Here is a 17,371-nt window from a genome sequence, read left to right on the forward strand (position 1 = left end):
ATATTTGTATTTTCTAACAGAATTCATTTCTTAGATTTTATATTTCTTATGTTTTAAAAAACAACTTCATTCTTTGCAGATGTCTAACACAGGAAATTGGATGCATATTCGTTATCAATCTAAACTGCAGGCCCGGAAAGCCTTAAGCAAAGATGGGAGGATTTTTGGAGAGTCCATCATGATCGGTGTAAAACCATGTATAGATAAAGTAAGTTATTGCTGATGTAAGGAAAGTGGCTTAATCTATACGGAGAGCATGGGTCTAAGCATTGACATTGACGGTTATGCCACTTGGCTGCACTATGCCCCTTTTTCTTGCTTTGTAAAATGTGATGGTGTTACAGTACTGTTTTCATGGGAAGCCAAAAATGTAGTCACAAGACTTTAGAATTTAGAAATAATCCATACTGGCCCCTTAATTTTACAGATAAAGAGGCCAAGAGGATTTAAGTAACTTATCCAGAGTGTGTTTTTAAAGGTGAGACCTAGATTTTAGGTTTCTTAACTTCTCATTCTGTTGTGCAAAGCAACATCAAATTCCTTAAATACTTTAAAAGAATGCTGCTATTTCAGTAGAACGAAAGATTTCACTGGAATGGTTAAAAGGATTAACTATTAAATGGCTGAAGCTTTTTTAGTTATGTAATTATTATATTGTGTTGTAACGGATGCTTATAGAGGAGAATCTGGGGTTCCTAGCTACTAAGTAACACTGGACTTTATTCCTCTCCTCACCCCAGGATTTCCCCAAGATTCTGCTTTTTCTTCCTTGTGTTTTTTCATAGTAGTTTGTTAGATTTTTGCTGTTGTGAGTCTCTAGTTTTGATCAAGTATTGAAGTGGATTTTCTGGCCGAGCATTGTGTATCAAAAACTAGCTAAAAAGCATACATTGCTTTATCAAGGCTAAAATTATTTGAAAGGTTAATTAGATCAAAGAAAAGATGCCCCTTTTATTAAAGTTTTCTTTTTGGACAGCCCAGGTGGCTCAGTGGTTTAGCACCGCCTTCAGCCCAGGGCGTGATCCTGGACACCGAGGATCCAGTCCCATGTCGGGCTCCCTGTATGGAGCCTGCTTCTCCCTCTGCCTGTGTCTCTGCCTCTCGCTCTCTGTGTGTCTCTCATGAATTAATAAAATCTTAAAAAAAAATAAAGTTTTCTTTTTAAGTAGGATGTAATAGTGGATGATAGATAACATGTTATGTTTATAAACAGAGAAGTTCTTTATCTTTATTTCTCCAGAGTGTTATGGAAAACAATGACAGATGTGCTTTATCATCTCCATCTCTAGCCTTTACACCACCAATCAAAACCTTAGGTACACCAACCCAACCTGGAAGTACTCCTAGGATTTCTACTATGAGACCTCTTGCTACAGCATACAAAGCTTCTACTAGTGACTATCAGGTATTTTAAGAATTGGATAAAAAAAGATATACTTTATGTATTTATTTATTAAAAGATATACTTTTAAAAGGTGAAATGCATAGCATGTTTAACTTTTTCGTTGGATTGATGGTTAATTCTTACTGACGTGATTGCCTTGAAATACCTATAAACTTTGCATTCTTAAATTTCCTATTTTAAAAATTAGAATTATGGCCAATTGAAAACTTACATTGAAACTTTGCCATTTTTTTAAAACATTTTGAGAGTTTATTTTAATTTTTTCTAAGTTATATTTGCATATATTAAAAGTTTCTCTTGTGAATATCTCTGGCATGAGGGAATATTAAAAACTGTGTTAAAACTGATGACTAGGGATCCCTGGGTGGCTCAGCGGTTTAGCTCCCGCCTTCGGCCCAGGGTGTGATCCCAGAGTGCCGGGATTGAGTCCCATGTTGGGCTCCCTGTATGGAGCCTGCTTCTCCCTCTGTGTATGTCTCTGCCTTTCTCTCTGTCTCTCATGAATAAATAAATAAAATCTTAAAAAAAATTGATGACTAAATCTGATGGCATCACAAATAACCTCAGGTTAGAGTTATCAGAAAAACCACTGACCAGCTCGCATTTCAAAATTGCTCATTTCAAAGAATTTTAAGGGAAAGTTCATGTATACATTGAAGAATGATAAAAGTATTGTGACTCTCATTCAGGATGTGATATTATACCCTACTTAATTAACCAGGTTCTGAACTTGCCTAGCCACAGACATGGTTCTTGAAACAGCAAATAAAAGTTTTTACCCTATGCTTTAATAAGACAGTGACGATTTAATCTTTGGATTTCCCTTGATATTTGGAGATTAGGACTGTTTTTTTTTTTTTTTTTTTTTTCTTAAGGTTTTTCTTTTAAGCCAGTATTTTATTTTATTTTTTTATTTTCCAAGTAGGCTCCATACCCAGTGTGGGGCTTGAACTCACAACTGAGATCAAGAGTCACAAGTTCTACTGACTGAGCCAACCAGGCGCCCCTAAACCAGTATTTTAAAATCCTCATCTCCGGGAGTGCCTGGATGACTCAGTTGGATAAGCATCCAACTCTTGATCTCAGCTTAGGGTCATGAGTTCAAGCTCCACATTGGGCTCCGTGCTGGGTGTATAGGCTATTAAAAAGAAAATCTTGTAGCTTTTGTGTGTTTGTTCAGTTTCCTGATATAAGGAGCAGATATAATTTGTCTTGCCAAAGGAATAAGATTTTGTCCTTCCTTTAAAGCAAAGGATGTTCTGACTAAATCCAGATATTAATAATTAAATATACAATTCAGTACTACAAATGGATTTAACTGTTCGATTCTTTTAAATTAGCTTTTAAGTCAAGAATTGATTATGATACTGAGGAAACTATAACCTAACAATTGTGTATGTTTTTTTGAATAGGTTATTTCTGACAGACAAACGCCAAAAAAAGATGAAAGTCTTGTATCCAAAGCAATGGAGTACATGTTCGGCTGGTAGTATAGTAAGAACCGAGAACTCACCTACCGTGGAGGAGGCTGCTACACTAAAACAGAGTCAGCAGAGTACCGCCAACTTCCTGTGGTTAGTTATATAACCACTCTTGGCGGTATTGGAAAGCTGGCTCATACTTTCCTTAGAAGCCTTTTTCTTTAAGGATACAGCATATTTGTAGCTCGCACTTTAAAAGATGCTTGAGACACGTTTTAAAGAAAAAAAAATCCCTGTAAATAGGATTTGGTGCTTTCTGTGATAATTGCATGCTTAAGCACAAAAAACTCAGCATTGATTACTGTAAAATATCTAATTGAATTTGTCGTGAGGCTTTGTAGTCTTCAGGAGTTAATGGGCTGAATTTCATGAAGGGTAACTTGTACAGCTCCTTCTGACAAGACACAAAGATTATACTTAACAATTTGAATTATGATCTTTTAATTTAATATTTTAATTATCTTGTTTATATATGTCCTATTGTGGATTGTCATCCTTCAGTATTCTAAAACCAAAACAGTCTTTTTAAAAACCCACTAAAGTTTCTTGATAATAAACTTTGTCAATTATATATATTGAACCATTTTTGTAAGTGACTTATTAACTATTTAAAAAAAGTTGAAGTGTTGAAGGGAGACCAGCAGGACTCCTTGCTGAGTGGGGAGCCGGATGAGGGGCTCAGTCCCAGGACCCTGAGGTCATGACCTGAGGTAAATCAAGAGTACTTGTTTGCTATATCTGAGTAGCTTACTTGGCTTTGTATCCGTTACATCATTTACTTAAAAAGAGCCAGGAAAGATGTAAATATATCCAATGAACACATTGTATGACTTAAACTTACAGGGTGTTACATGTCAATTACATCTCAATTAAAAAAAAAAAAAAACACTACAAAAACCAAAATGAACGAAAAGAGCCAGGAAAATCTGAGAAAGCAAAGTGCCGTATTTTTCAATACTACAGAATACTACAGAAGTGGAAACTGAGAAAGCTAGAAAAGTTACTCTGCAATTTCAGAGAAGCTGATTTCATACAAAAATAAGTAACATAAAACTGTAGTCATGCAAAGTTGTTTTAAAAAATGGATGTTAAGAAAAAGGAGCAAAATATCCTAAAGACATTGAACACCAGACATTCCCATAGTAGATCTGAACTATGACCTATTATTTAAAAATGACTTCTAAGATGTTTTGAAAGTGATACAGAGTATGAATATCAATCAGAATTTCAAAAACTTAGGAAAGTACTAAAAATAAAAGGAAAAATAATTTAGAAATGAAGACTAAACTAGGATAAACACAAAAGCAGATAAACAGCAGATAATGTCTTACAGGAAATAGAATGTCAAAGTAGGATGGCTTTAGAAATCTGGAAAGGGGATCCCCGGGTGGCTCAGTGGTTGAGCGTCTGCCTTCAGCCCAGGCCGTGACTCTGGGGTCCTGGGATTGAGTCCACGTCGGGCTCCCTGCATGGAGCCTGCTTCTCCCTCTGCCTGTGTCCCTGCTTCTCTCTCTCTCTGTCTCTCATGAATAATTAAATAAAATCTTAAAAGACAAATCAGGAAAGATGTAAAAAGGTTCATGAGAAAATGACAAACTTTAGAGCCTAAATAGAATGAATTATATGAGGAGTACTTTTTTTTTTTTTAAGATTTTATTTGACAGAAAACACAAGCATGGGGGTGCGGAGGTGTGTGGCAGGTGGAGAGATAGGGAAAAGCAGGCTCCCCGCTAAGCAGAAGGCTGGAGGTGGGGCTCGATCCCAGGACCCTGGGATCAGGACCTGAGCCCAAGGCAGATGCTGAACTTGGGCTCTCCTAGGGAGGTGTACTTTGCTAAAAAAAATAATTTTAAAAAACTTGGAGCTACGTATTGAAAGAACACTCTGCCTACCTGAGAATGTTCTCTCATATAAAGACTTCAGGTTTGGGTATCTAGATAAAAACAGCAAGTGACTTAGAAACAGCACTGTGCCAGGTAAAAATAATACATTTAAGATACTTGGGGAAAATGTGAACAAAATATTTTATTTCTAACAAAAGTGATTTTGAAGCATAAAAATTACTTCTCAGGCGTCAGCTTGCAGGAGTTCAGGAAACATGTTTTCCTTGAGCGCTTCCTGGGAAATGGACCAGAGAATGTGCTCAGACGAGCTGAATTACTGGGAAGCTGTTGACACAAAGTCTACGGTGAGCATTGAATTTGACATCACGTCGCCACCAGAGTGCTGACCAGCGTCATTGCTTGAAGCTCAGCTCACTGGGTGGATCTTCCCTCGCTGCCGTCTTTCTCGTCCACTCGAACACGGCAGCAGTCCATGTTCGGCGTACAGAAACTCATCCCTCCGTGAATGAAACTTGTATTTTTTCTCCCGTTAGCTGATGGTAGTGAACTCCGGCTAAGTCGTAGACTGTGAACAGAGGGAGAGGTGTCAGTATCTTGGGGGTACGTGATGTAGGGTTCTGGGCCACCATTTCATGAGACTTCAGAGCCTGTGGGCCTGCTTGGCCCCCGTGCTGCATGTGTTGGGGGTTATTGCCACGCTGGCCGGGCTGGGGGCCAGCAGATCTGACCACACTGAGCTGATGGGCCACCCTGGTCACGCGGCTGTGCTGTGTGATTGATGCTTTGGCGCTAAGACGTGTCGGGTGTCCACTCCCCGTGGCTCCACTAAAATCTTCCGGGTCCCCTATGGGATAGGTTGAAGTGTTTTCCCATCTATTTTGTGTAGTCTCAAAAATCCAGCAGCCTACCACATGCTTCATCTCTTGTAGTGGTGGGAGGAACGAGGTACAACAATTTGTCCTTGGGAGAGAGATGTCTCAGGATGTCCCGCTGTAGGGCTTCAGAACCGCACCCATGTGGTAAAGCTGGACTTCTGTGCTTTACCTCCCACCCCCGGCACCCACCTGCCTTTCCAGGATTGCCTGAGTATGTGCCACTTACTTTTTAATGAACCTGAGGCCATCAATGCACATTATTTGAATGATCGAGTTTCCCTGGTTACATACCGTGATTTGCCCACTGACGGGCCATTTTTCAGGAGCCGTGAGAACATTGGGGTTCATCAGGTCACCTATGACCTTGTATCTAACAGGCCTTAAAATTCCTGGGGGATTCTCTTCAGGAGAAGAGCAATGAGGAAGCCTTGGGGGAACTGCTACTGGATGTCCTCGCTGGGGCCCTGAAAATTCTCTCCACAATTGTAAGTCGTTTCCTGTTTCTTCTGGGTCTAAGAATTGACTCCTATTGGGAAAGTAGGGCTGAGGGCAGCTGGCCTCAGGCTTGGTGCGTATCTGCTTGTGATCTTTTTAAATTGTCTGTAAAGCAAAACCTTTTTAGTTTCCCTTCTTTTTAAAAAGCATTTTAATCACCAAATAAGACATGAATACAGAAAATGAAAATGCAGCTGAATGGAATATGAGGTGAGTAACCATGTGACCACCACTCGTGAAGGAACAGTTGCACCTGCAGTTTCCCTGTGCCCCAGTCCAACCTCCACCCTCGCCCTCCCCACAAAATTAAACACTATTCTAACTAAATTGTTCGGTGGTCCAGGTAGGCTTTCCAAGAGTTGGGATTTCTCCTTGGATGTAGTAAGCTGCTGGAAGTTAAAATTCTTAAGTTGGGAGATTTCTGAATGCTAAAGCAGCCAAAGCTTGAGTGCTGTAACTCAGAGACCCAGTTTTGGAAATTAACTGCAGGTCAGGAAATGAATCCGTATTTTAACTTAAACATTTAAGTAGGTCATGATTTAATGTGAAAATAATCCATCTGACATCATTTTCAATAGCTGACGAAATGGACCTAGTACTTACTTTCCTGACTCGGGGTGTTTACTTACCGTCCGTGAACGTTGATAGTGTGTGCGGCCCACGTTCCTGTGCTGCTAACTGGTTAGTGAGAAAATAGTGGCTAAGTTACTGGAATTTTAGAATTTGCTTTTGACAATAATTAAGAGCGTGGATTTTGGAGTGAGACTTAAAATCCTGTGTCTACTAAGCTACAGGACCTTGGACAAGTTACATCTCTGTGCCTCCGCATCCTCATCAGCAAAATGGTAATAACGTCAGTGTCTTTCTCACGGGGTCGTTCGGACTAAATGAACGGGTACGGTGTGAGTCGTTTAGGTCGACGCCTGTCGTGTAGTAAGGACCCGTTGATCGTTAACCATCATGGAGTAGTTAGCAAGTCAGTCAATCCGCCTGCTAACTAGTCTCAAAAAAAAAAAAATGAGTATGTGGAAGATTAAGGATGCCTTCAGATTTGACATTCCCCCCCGCGCCCCCGAGAGGCAGGGTCTGTGTCTCCTGTGCAGGTGTTGGGTTCACAGGGTAGGGGGTGATGTCCACTGGCCCCCAGACTGGCCTGTGCAGGACCAGCTTGTACCTGGGGCTCTGAGGCCCTGATTTGCCACAAGGGGAGGGGAGGCCGCCGCACGTCTCCCAGCAGCCCCCTGCCGGCACCGCGTTGGGAGAGCCGCTTGCACCCCATGGGCCTAGCCTCTTCCTTCCTGAGCTCACAACCTTGGGAGACACAGTGACGTGGGTGCTGTAAACCCAATTTTAGGGAGACAGGTTACACAGCAACTGGAACAGGGTGAGCCCGCAGAGCGCATGTCCTACCCCGGTGGCTCGGCAAGCTCTGGGCTCACGTCAGGCTCTCAGGGTCACGGGAGGGCGCCCTCCACGGTCCCACATGGTGGGGCTCTGGGCTCAGCGGGGGTCTGCTGCAGATCCCCCTCCCTTCCCCCCCGCCCCTGCCCTCCTGTTGTGTGTGCCTGCGCTTGTCCGCTCACACACACACACACACGTGTGAAATCTTGAAAAAATAATAATAAACATCTCCCTAAGATCACGTGGATCCATACTTCGAGGAATAGGACAGCAACCGGATGCTTCACGGGGCAGTGCCGTGGAGGCCTAGTGCGGTTTCTTTTTTTTTTTTTTTTTAAATTTATTTATTTACGATAGTCACACTCAGAGAGAGAGAGAGAGAGAGGCAGAGACACAGGCAGAGAGAGAAGCAGGCTCCATGCACCGGGAGCCCGACGTGGGATTCGATCCTGGGTCTCCAGGATCGCGCCCTGAGCCAAAGGCAGGCGCCAAACCGCTGCGCCACCCAGGGATCCCCCTAGTGCGGTTTCTTTCGTATTTAGGTCATTTGGCTTCAGTTGCTTGGGACGCACTGTGGAGGTGTTTTAAATGAGTCTCCTGGGTTCCCAGTGCAGCCCGAGAATCAACTACCTGGTAAAAGACTATTTGAAAAGAAAGTATTAAAAACAACGTAAGACCAAGGAAGTGAATGACTTGGATGTTTAAAGTCCTCTCCACATTTGCAACACATGAACACCTCAGGATAGGTGGCTGCGTGCGGTTGTTAGGGCGAATGTTCGAGCCTCACGCTCTGCCCAGCTCCTCCTGGGTCTTGTGCCAGCGAGCACTTAGCTAGGCCTTGTTAGCGCAGGAAGTTCTGGCAACTCAAAGGCCCAGGCTTCTGCAGCCCGGGGCGCCCGGGCCCTTGTGCTGGGCTGGAAGGGGCCTCTCCAGTCACAAGTGACCTACCGGGTTATTTCTTGGCCAATCTGGAAGACCTTTTCTTTTTTTTTTTTTTTTTTTTTTTCATGAATTCAGTCTGTCTCTCTCACATTTCTTTTATAAGCACCTGCTAATTCTTGCAGAAACAGGTTTTGAAGTGGAACTTCAATAGATTTTCTATTGTTGACAATAATGTTCTGTTCCAAGTGTCTTAGACACATTTAACTCAAACTACAGAGGTAGCTCCATCTTGTGGAGACGGGCAGAAGTGCCCGAAGTGAAGTTGTACAGTAAAAACAAGCTGGAAAGTCTGAGATGAAAAGTAATTGCTAAATTTACGCTTTTCGAAATATTGACAACTTTCTTTGTTCCTATCTGCCCTTTATTGAGCCTTTGGTGTCTTCTTGCATGTATTTACTATTATCATTAAAGATCAAAAATATGTTTTGGAGGGAATGAATAGGTATAAATAGGTTGTTTCTCAGAGTTTTCTTTTGAGCCAGAATAAAAGGAATATTGATGAATCGAAACATAGAAACACTGAGTTAGGTCATTGATTTAAAAAGGAGAAGTCAGTATCAAGGAGATCTAACTCCGTATTTCAAGCAGCTAAACTACGGTTTGTATGACCTGCAAGAGTACACAGTACCTGTAATCCTAGCAGTATTTGGAAAAGTTCTTTCAACAACCAATTGAAGTAAATATAGTTGAGCTCTTAACACGCGCTAGAGCCTTGGGGTTACATCAGAGGAGTACAGGTGGGTATCCGCTCCCGTGGAGCTTACATTCCAGCAGGAAGACCACAGGGTATAATCATGGTGAGTAAGTCACAGGGCACGTTCAAGGGTCGTAGCTGCTCTGGGGACAAAGTGATCAGAAGTACTGGGGTGTTAAATAGCCCTCCTAGTAGGTAGGCCTCCTCGACAAGCTGAGATCTGGGCAGATGTGAAGGGGATGAGGTTGTGAGGGTGGAGTTTGTGGAAGAACGATCCAGGCAGAGGGAACAGCAAGAACAAAGGCAGGAGTGTGCCTGGCACCTCAAGGAACAGCACAGAGGAAGCTGGAGTGGAGTGAGCAAGGGGAGGAGTGGTAGGAAAACAGATGAGGTGATGTGGCTCAGGTCACATCGGGTCTTCTAGACCTTAATAAAGATCTTGAACTTTCGTTCTTGGTGATGGGTTGCTGTAATGGCCCCAAAAGATGCCAGTATCCTGATCCCCAGGACATGTGAATATGTTGTAGGACATGGCAAAGGGAGCTGAGCAGATATGATTAAGGGCGTGGCCCTTGGCAGCAGGTGCATGAAAAGGTGCTCACTGCCCCTCCCCAGAAAAATGCAAATCAAAACCAATGAGATACCACCTCACACCTGCTGGATAACTATTATCAAAACCACAAGAAATAGCAAGTGTTGGCGAGGAATGTGGAGAAGAAAGAAACCCTTAAGTACTGTTGGTGGGAATATAAGTGGAGGCAGCTGCTGTGGAAAAGAGTGGAGTTCCCTTATAAAGTCAAAAGTACAACCTTCTCGTGATCCAGTAATACTATTTCTGGGTATTTATGCAAAGAAAACAAAGACACTAACTCAAAGAGATGTGCGCACTCCCATGTTCACTGCTGCCTGATTTACCATAGCCAAGATTTGGAAACGACGGTAAGCATCCACCACTGGATCAGTGGGTCCAAAAAATGTAGTGTGTGTACACAACAGAGTATCACCGAGCCGTGATAGAATGCAGCAACACGGATGGACCTTGTGGGCGTTGTGCTCCGTGACGTGAGTCCCGCAGAGAAAGACTAATACCGTAGGATCTCCTATTTGGAACCTAAGCAAAGACCAACAGAGGAACAACAAAACCACCACAAATCCATCTTCGTAGATAACGGAGAAGGGACTGGTGGTTGCTAGAGGAGGAGAGGTGTGTGGGGGGTGGTAGGATGGGTGAAGGGGGTCAAAGTACTAACTTCCAGTCTTAAATAAGGCGTGGGATGGGACGTACACCACGGGGCCCGTAGCTAATGACACTGATACGCATTTGAAAGTTGCTGAGAGTAGATCTTAAACATTCTCCTAAGGAAACTGGGGGGCGTCCGGGCGGCTCAGTCGGCTCAACACTGGACTCTTGATTTCAGCTCAGGCCGTGGTCTCAGGGTCGTGGGATTGAGCCCTGGGGAGGGCTCCACGCTCCGCGCCGAGTCTGCGTGAGGTTCTCGTTCTAACCTGTCCCTCTGGCCCTCCCCCCGCTCGCACACGCACTCTCTCTAAACAAATAAAAATCATATAGAAAAATTCGTGACTATTGATCATTTCTTAATACACTCAAACATCGAATCCTGTTGGGAACTTAAAACTAGGATGTTAATTGCACCTCAATTTAAACAGAAAAGCTCAAAACAAGCAAACGTCAAAAGGGTATGGCCTCCAGGTGGGCAGGGCATCGGGTTATCTAGGTGGGGCCTAATCCTAGGAGCCCTTGAGCTTGGAGGAGGCTTTCCACCCCCTGAACCATGGACAGTGTCTTGGATGAAGGGAGCCCTCAGTGGACAGCGGGGAGGGGGAGGATGGGGACCTCGAGGGGACATCGAGGAAGCAGCCTCTCCCAAGCAGCCTCCCTGTTGACCTCTTCATTTTGGGGAGACTCTAAGTGGGGGCTCTTCTCAGCTCTCCAGACTTCAGGCCTCCAGGAGTTGCAAGATAATAAACGTTGCCCTGTTTGAAGCCGTTTGGGGTCATTGGATTGAAGCAGTGATAAGCCCCTGAACCACCCCCCCCCCCCCCCCCCCCGAGTGAAACGGGAAGGGAAGGGATGCTTTGTGGTGGAGGAGTCTCAGGAGGAGTGTGTGTGGCCCGTTCACTAATCCTGTCCCTGGGGCCTCCTGACTGCGGGTGGGGGACGCTCAGGCTCTCCCTCGGGTCCCTGCCTTCCGCCCTTGGAGGCTGAAAGCCCAGTGACTTGACCCCTGATGTAACTTGGGGAGTTTGCAAAGGCTTTGACGCTTTCCGAACTTCAGCATTACTTGATGTTTTCTTCCTCCCCAGGAAATCCAGGTTAATATGATCTGGAACGATTACGTGAATTTAAAGTCATTTTCACTCATTTAGAGGAAAGCGGTGCCTCTCGTCTGTAGCACAGCCAACCCGAATTCTCTCTGAAGTCAATTTTAATCCTTGACTGCCTTTTGTCGTCCTATTTCTTTTTTGGCATTTTCTTCCCACGAGCTAAGTCCTTGTTATAACCAAAATGCTAAGGATTAAGTGAGAGAGAAAAGATCCTAAGATTGTCTTTAAGCTCCTTGTTTCAGTGTCCCCTAGTATTGGGATGTGTTTTCCACGCCCTTCCATTCTGGCGGCCTCGAGCACATGCAGCAAAGTTCAGTGAGTCAGGCCCGTCACAGCTCCTGGTCCCCTCCTGATCGTACACAGTAGTGGCTCAACAGGACGGGTCCCATCGAGGCAGCCCAGCCCGCGGGCGGGGAGCTGTGGCTCAGGGGGGCCACGAGCAGGACCACGAGTGGCCCGGCCGTGGGAATCCTCCCGAGAAGAGCTTTTCTCCAAGCTCTGTGCTCGGCGTCATGTGTGCGACGACCGAGGCTGACCCTCTGGGTGCCCTTGTGGTCTCCGTCACCCCAGCTGACCCTGTCACCCACGAGAGGCCACGAGCTTTGAAGCAGTAGGTCAAGTGCCCAGAGCTCCAGAATGCTCCTCCAGAGTCCCCGAGTCCCTGGGGGGGAGGGTCTCATTGGCAGGCTCTCCCCCTGAGCCCAACGCTGGGCATGGGTGCACACTGCTGTGACGACTCTTTCCTGACGGTGACAAGTCTCTCCGGGGACCCAGCTGCCTCGTGCCCAGCTGGTTGTCCCAGCGCCGGAAGCCCGCTCACCGGAGCGCGATGCACACCCTCAAGGCAGCAAGCTCCTGCTCCCACCGAACCCCGATCCCCATGTCACATTGTCGGGCTCGACGTAAAGCTCTTGCAAGATCAACGACTGATGCTGTGACCAATGTGGGAAAGAAAATTAGTCCTGTGAGTTTTGAGATGCTCGTGGTTAGGGTGACGACTGATTAGTCGCTAAGGCCCAGGGACATCGGGGGCCTGTGACGTTGCACGGGGGCTCGCTCGCTCCTCACCCGGGAAGTCTGCTGGGTGCCCCACGGTCTTTCCTGTCGTGAGTCAGCTCACACCTAGTCCACGGAGACAGGTCCCACCCACAGGACACTGAGGTCACGGGCTGGGACTAAAGGAGAAAAATAAAAGGCAGCGTCGGGGGCCCTGTGACTTACCTGCGCCGGAGACCACGCGTGTCACCTGTTCTGACGACTGCGTGGTGTTGGCACCAGAGGGCAGGCGCGTGGCCTTGCGGGTCGCAGTCCAGAGCCCAGCGCGGTGGCCGGAGCCACCCCCCCCATCCTCCAGCTAGACGCCCCTGGCCTCCGGGCTCCCCAAGTCTGGTGTCTGCCCCCCGCTCCCGAGAGTGCCGCCTGGGGACCAGCCTCGCTGGAGCCCTTCGGGGGTCCCTGGGCCCACAGCTCGGCTGCTCCGGGCTGGCAGGGAGGCGCCGCGGGGTGTCCGGAGGCTCCGGCCGTGGCGGGTGGAGTCGTAGCTGTGCACTCCTGGGTCTCGACGTCTTTGGGGGGCTCTCCGATCTGCTGGGGTTTGCTTTGTCACCTTGAATCTGGTCCAGGCTGCTGCCTGCGCTGCAGAGAGCGAGGCGCCGGGTAGTGGGGCCAGCCATGGCCTGGGGCCTGGAGGACGGGCCGCCAGACGCCCCGTTGTGTACTTCATGCCCGTATCCCTTGCAACATGACTCGGCAGTTCCTTGCATTGCAAAGTGGGGTCCCTTTCCCTGCCCCCCCGAGCCTGGGGCAGCTCGGGGAGTTGCTCTGACCAACGGAATACGGGGCGGCGACGGTGTGCAAAGGCCCCCACTTGAGGCCTGACGGGGCCCGCAGCGTCCCCAGGGCCCCGGGAAAGCAGGCCGGGCTGGGCGGGCTGGAGGACAAAGCCACGCCAGGTCGGGGATTGTGAGTGGCTTTAGCTCGCACTACTGGGAAGGCCTATAGGCGGCGTCCCAGTGGCCGCCGACAACGGACAGCGCGGCAGGCCCAGGTGTGGCCGCTCCAAGTGGGTCGACGGGGGGCACATGTAGACACTCAAAAAATAGAGACTTATAAACACTTTCAGGTCATGAAGTTCAAGGTATCACAAATCTTGTAGTGGCACCAGGTCGCTTTTCCTCCCAGGGGCGCACCTCTCTCCCATCTTACCTCTGATCACCTCCGTCCACTAAAAAAAAAAAGCATCCTATTCCGTGACGCCTCTAAAATAGTCTAGGCTTCCCAAACAGAGACAAAGGAAAGACACGTCACGACGGAGAGCGTGGGCCTCGGGGGCAGATGCCGCCCCCCGCGGGCCGTCCCATCTCGGGAGATGGTATTCGTGTCTATCATCTGGGGCTGGTGAAAGAATTAAATGGGTTGATGTCTAAAAGTGCTTAAGACAGCACCTGGGGAGCAGTAACTATTAGATGAGTAAATGTTAGGGGAGCTCGGAGCATGAGGTGCAGCCTTCCCGTCGGTGGGAAATTGCAGCTCTTCCATACTTTAAAAAATCCTAAAGAGGCCAGTCTTCAAGAAATAGTTGGATAAATCTCATGTGCTGGAAATATTTTATTCCTTTTCTAATCTCTTCAAACTGCTACGCAGACTTACCTGTCGGTAGAGAGTTGTGGGCGGGCGGGAGACGCGATAGCACGAGTGGCTCCATTCAAGGTGCAAAGGTGCGTTCAGCTAAATGGCCTCAAACAACGGCCCCGAGTGATTTTAGAGCTACCGGAGTTTGACGTTGGCAATTCTGTGAGTGTGCAAAAGAAATACGAAGCCATCCTGCTTTAAAAACCTCCTCGTACACTTACCGTGATGAAATAGATTACAATGAAATAAAACGATTAAAAAAATTAAAAACATCCTTAAAGTTTAACTCTGGCCCTTTGCTGGGCATGATGCAAATTATCTTGCCAATCAGCTGTGAGGCCCTTTCCATCCTGCTAACGATAGTGATTTTTAGAATCACTCCTAGAATAGTTATATTTATATTAAGTTTGATAGAGACTGTGTTAACCTTCAAGAAAAAAATAAAATCTATGTTAGATATTTTGCCAGAGTGGGGAAAAATATCCTAACAGGGATCAGAATGGGAAGTGTCAGAAGAAAATATAACTATATTATGTAAGTATGTGTGTCTATATTTGCACTCTGATCTTTTTCAAAAAAGCATTGGAAGGAGCTTCTAAAAATATATACGGTATAATAGGATAAGAATCATTTAAAGGGAACATCAGTTGAACATAAGCAGGAAGTCATTTCTGTCTTAATCTGTTCCCCCTTTTTCGGTTTTTCTGTTTGAGAGTTATTTGCACAGAAGAGAAAATCAGGTGTTATGTGAAAGCTGATATCATTAGTAAGAAGGAGACTATATGCTAATTCTGATAAGTGGCAGCTGACCTATTTGGAGGTTGAACTATTTAAGAAAGAAAGCAGAATTTTCAGGACTAGAAAATCATGTAGAGATATTGATATGGATATTATATTATCTATCCATCTATTTACCTATGTAGTTTCCAGTTAACTCCAATCCACTGATTACTCTTTGGGAACAAATTAAATGAAGTCAAAGGGTTGGGGAATTCTGGGATCTCTTTAATGTAGATCTCTATAGGATGTGTGTTTCTAGTGACCATGCTCAGTCATGTCTTCCAAATACAAAGTCCCTTTTGGGCGGTGCTGGACGGAAACTCTAATGAATCTCATACTGCCTAGTAACAGAGGCATAAAAGGCTTGTAGTTAATTAGAGTCAAGTCATAAAAAGATTTTATTATTTTTACTTTTTTTCATAAAAAGATTTTATTTTTTTTTCTTTCAGTAGGAAGTAGAAATGATTCCACAGTAAAGAGTATCTTAGAAAATTTGAAAATGGATATTTAAACGGTTTCACAGTTAAGAGATAAAAAGCAAATGAAAAAGTCACAGGAAAGGAGATTTGGAAGTGGTTGCTTCCTAACCTGTTTAATGTGGTTGGTGTCCGGAGAAGTGAAGGTCCATCTTGGAAGGAAGGATTTGGTAGATGGTAGAATTGGGTCAAGGGTTCATGGAAGGAGTGCTCTTGAAAAAGGTGAAATCGAGCCTTAAAAAAACATACGCAATTAGACTCTCCTGATAACTGTAACGGCTCAGATATCACACAGTAGCTCAGGTTTAGGAGCTTCCAGTCTGGCTCATGACTTGCAAGGATGTAAGTGTTAAGGCTGTTGAGACGCAGCAGGGCCCAGAGCATCTCAGTGAGGTGGTCTCGAAGACAAGACCAAAGCAGGGAGCAACTGGGATAGATGATTAATAAACCTTGGTGGGCTGGTCTCTCAAAAAAAGTGGTTGTCCTGGAGTACAAAACCCTTATCCTAAGGGACTGGTAAGGTCTGTGATTATAAACACACGGGGACTGTGAAGAAAGCTTAATAATGGCCATGTATCGGGAAGAGGGAGAGATGTCAAGAGGAATTTTAGGCAACTCTGTGTGATGTGCTATGTAACACTTACACTGTTCCTTTCAGGAAAGCAGTGGTAAATATGTGATTTTTTGAGGCTTCTGGCAATTTTTTTTCTTTTCTGTTTTTTCTACTTTTTTTATTTTTTTGGGGTTGATAAGCTGATATCAGCTTCACGGAAGCCCACCTATATTTAGTTTATGTGCATATCTCCCCCAACCTAGGGTTATCCAGTATGTTTCCTTTTAAAGGAATTACCCTTCCCTCTAAAAACTCAACATATACATCAAAATTCTCTAGGACATAGAAAACTATGTCCTTAAATTTAGAGATAGGAATAAAATATCAATTCGTGTTTTTAAAAAGGGAGTAAAGCATTCTCCCTCTACAGACACCTACTGCCTAACATTCTGTGTAGGGTCACACTGTTTATCTTGTTGGGGGAAAAAAAGGTCACTTTTTACACACACTGAATTCCCGTAGTTAGAACTGGTATCATAACACGTCCCTATTTTTCAAAATGGGGCTCTATTTTGTTATTACCCTTTTACTAGTATAATAAAATACATTTGTTTAGTGTTTCCTCCACAGTCCACAAGTGCAGATTGAATAGTGTTAGAGAAAGTCCCTGGGGTCTGGTAGAGGGACTCGTTGTGGGCCGTTAGACATGGAATAAAACCACGCTCTACGCAGCCACCTAAAGTGCTTGTGGTATAAAAGTGGCATGTGAAATCTTCATAGCTATTTGGTGACTATAGTAAGGAATATTTGTGATTTTCAAAGGCTACGTAAAATCAAGGCCAAAGTGTAGATAGATCGACGCTAGGCGTAAGCTCTAGAAATCCAGCACATTCCTAAAGGCTCCCTTAAATAACAGGTGTTTTGTTTTGCCTCTTTTACTCTCGGAGCCAGGAATTCATAGACACTGTAACCTGCACGCACACACAAATTTAGGGGGGGAAATGCCGTAATTGTAAGACAAAGAGAAGAATAAAATAATATATAATACACATGTATTGTGGTATGTAAATCCGTGAGCGCAATTACACCGGAAGACATAGTGATGTCGTGAGAGACTTGTGTGTCGACACAGAAGCACACTGGCCGCAGTAGCTGACGATGCAGATCGGATTGCACTAGAAGGTCGAGGAAGCATGACTAGTGATGGTAGGATTTTCCAAAATAATAAGCGACTCTTGGTTAAGTTCTGAATAGAAAATACATCTTGTCCTTGATTACACCGAACCACATATATGGTCACTGCATAACAAAACGCAAAAAATACTTTGGATTCATGTGTAAAATGGAATTAGGTTCTAGGCCCAAGTTATTTTATTTTTTTATAATGATTATTTTTTTATTTAAATCCAATCAGCCAACATATAGCACATCCTTAGTTTCAGAGGTAG

At 45.0% G+C, this 17,371-nt stretch overlaps 1 protein-coding gene and 1 long non-coding RNA gene across 4 annotated transcripts in view; one reads left to right on the top strand and one right to left on the bottom strand.

The window, feature by feature from the left end:
• Nucleotides 1-3,466, top strand: part of NUP35 (nucleoporin 35) — a 39,815-nt gene extending 36,349 nt beyond the window's left edge. For all 3 annotated transcript variants that reach the window (XM_038585051.1, XM_038585050.1, XM_038585052.1), the window contains exons 7-9: nt 80-208; nt 1,241-1,405; nt 2,818-3,466. In XM_038585051.1, coding sequence (XP_038440979.1) covers nt 80-208; nt 1,241-1,405; nt 2,818-2,895 — 372 coding nt within the window. In that variant the 3' untranslated portion in view covers nt 2,896-3,466. The remainder of the gene's footprint in view (nt 1-79; nt 209-1,240; nt 1,406-2,817) is intronic.
• Nucleotides 3,467-4,775: 1,309 nt separating this feature from the next.
• LOC119867855 lies at nt 4,776-16,169 on the bottom strand. Its single transcript, XR_005384854.1, has 3 exons — nt 15,483-16,169; nt 14,133-14,274; nt 4,776-5,295 (listed from the first exon to the last, which is right to left on the bottom strand). It is a non-coding gene; the product is annotated as an uncharacterized LOC119867855 (long non-coding RNA).
• Between the last annotated feature and the right edge of the window lie 1,202 nt (nt 16,170-17,371).

The sequence above is a fragment of the Canis lupus genome, chromosome 36 (genome assembly GCF_011100685.1).
Source record: "Canis lupus familiaris isolate Mischka breed German Shepherd chromosome 36, alternate assembly UU_Cfam_GSD_1.0, whole genome shotgun sequence".
Taxonomy (NCBI): Eukaryota; Metazoa; Chordata; class Mammalia; order Carnivora; family Canidae; genus Canis; species Canis lupus.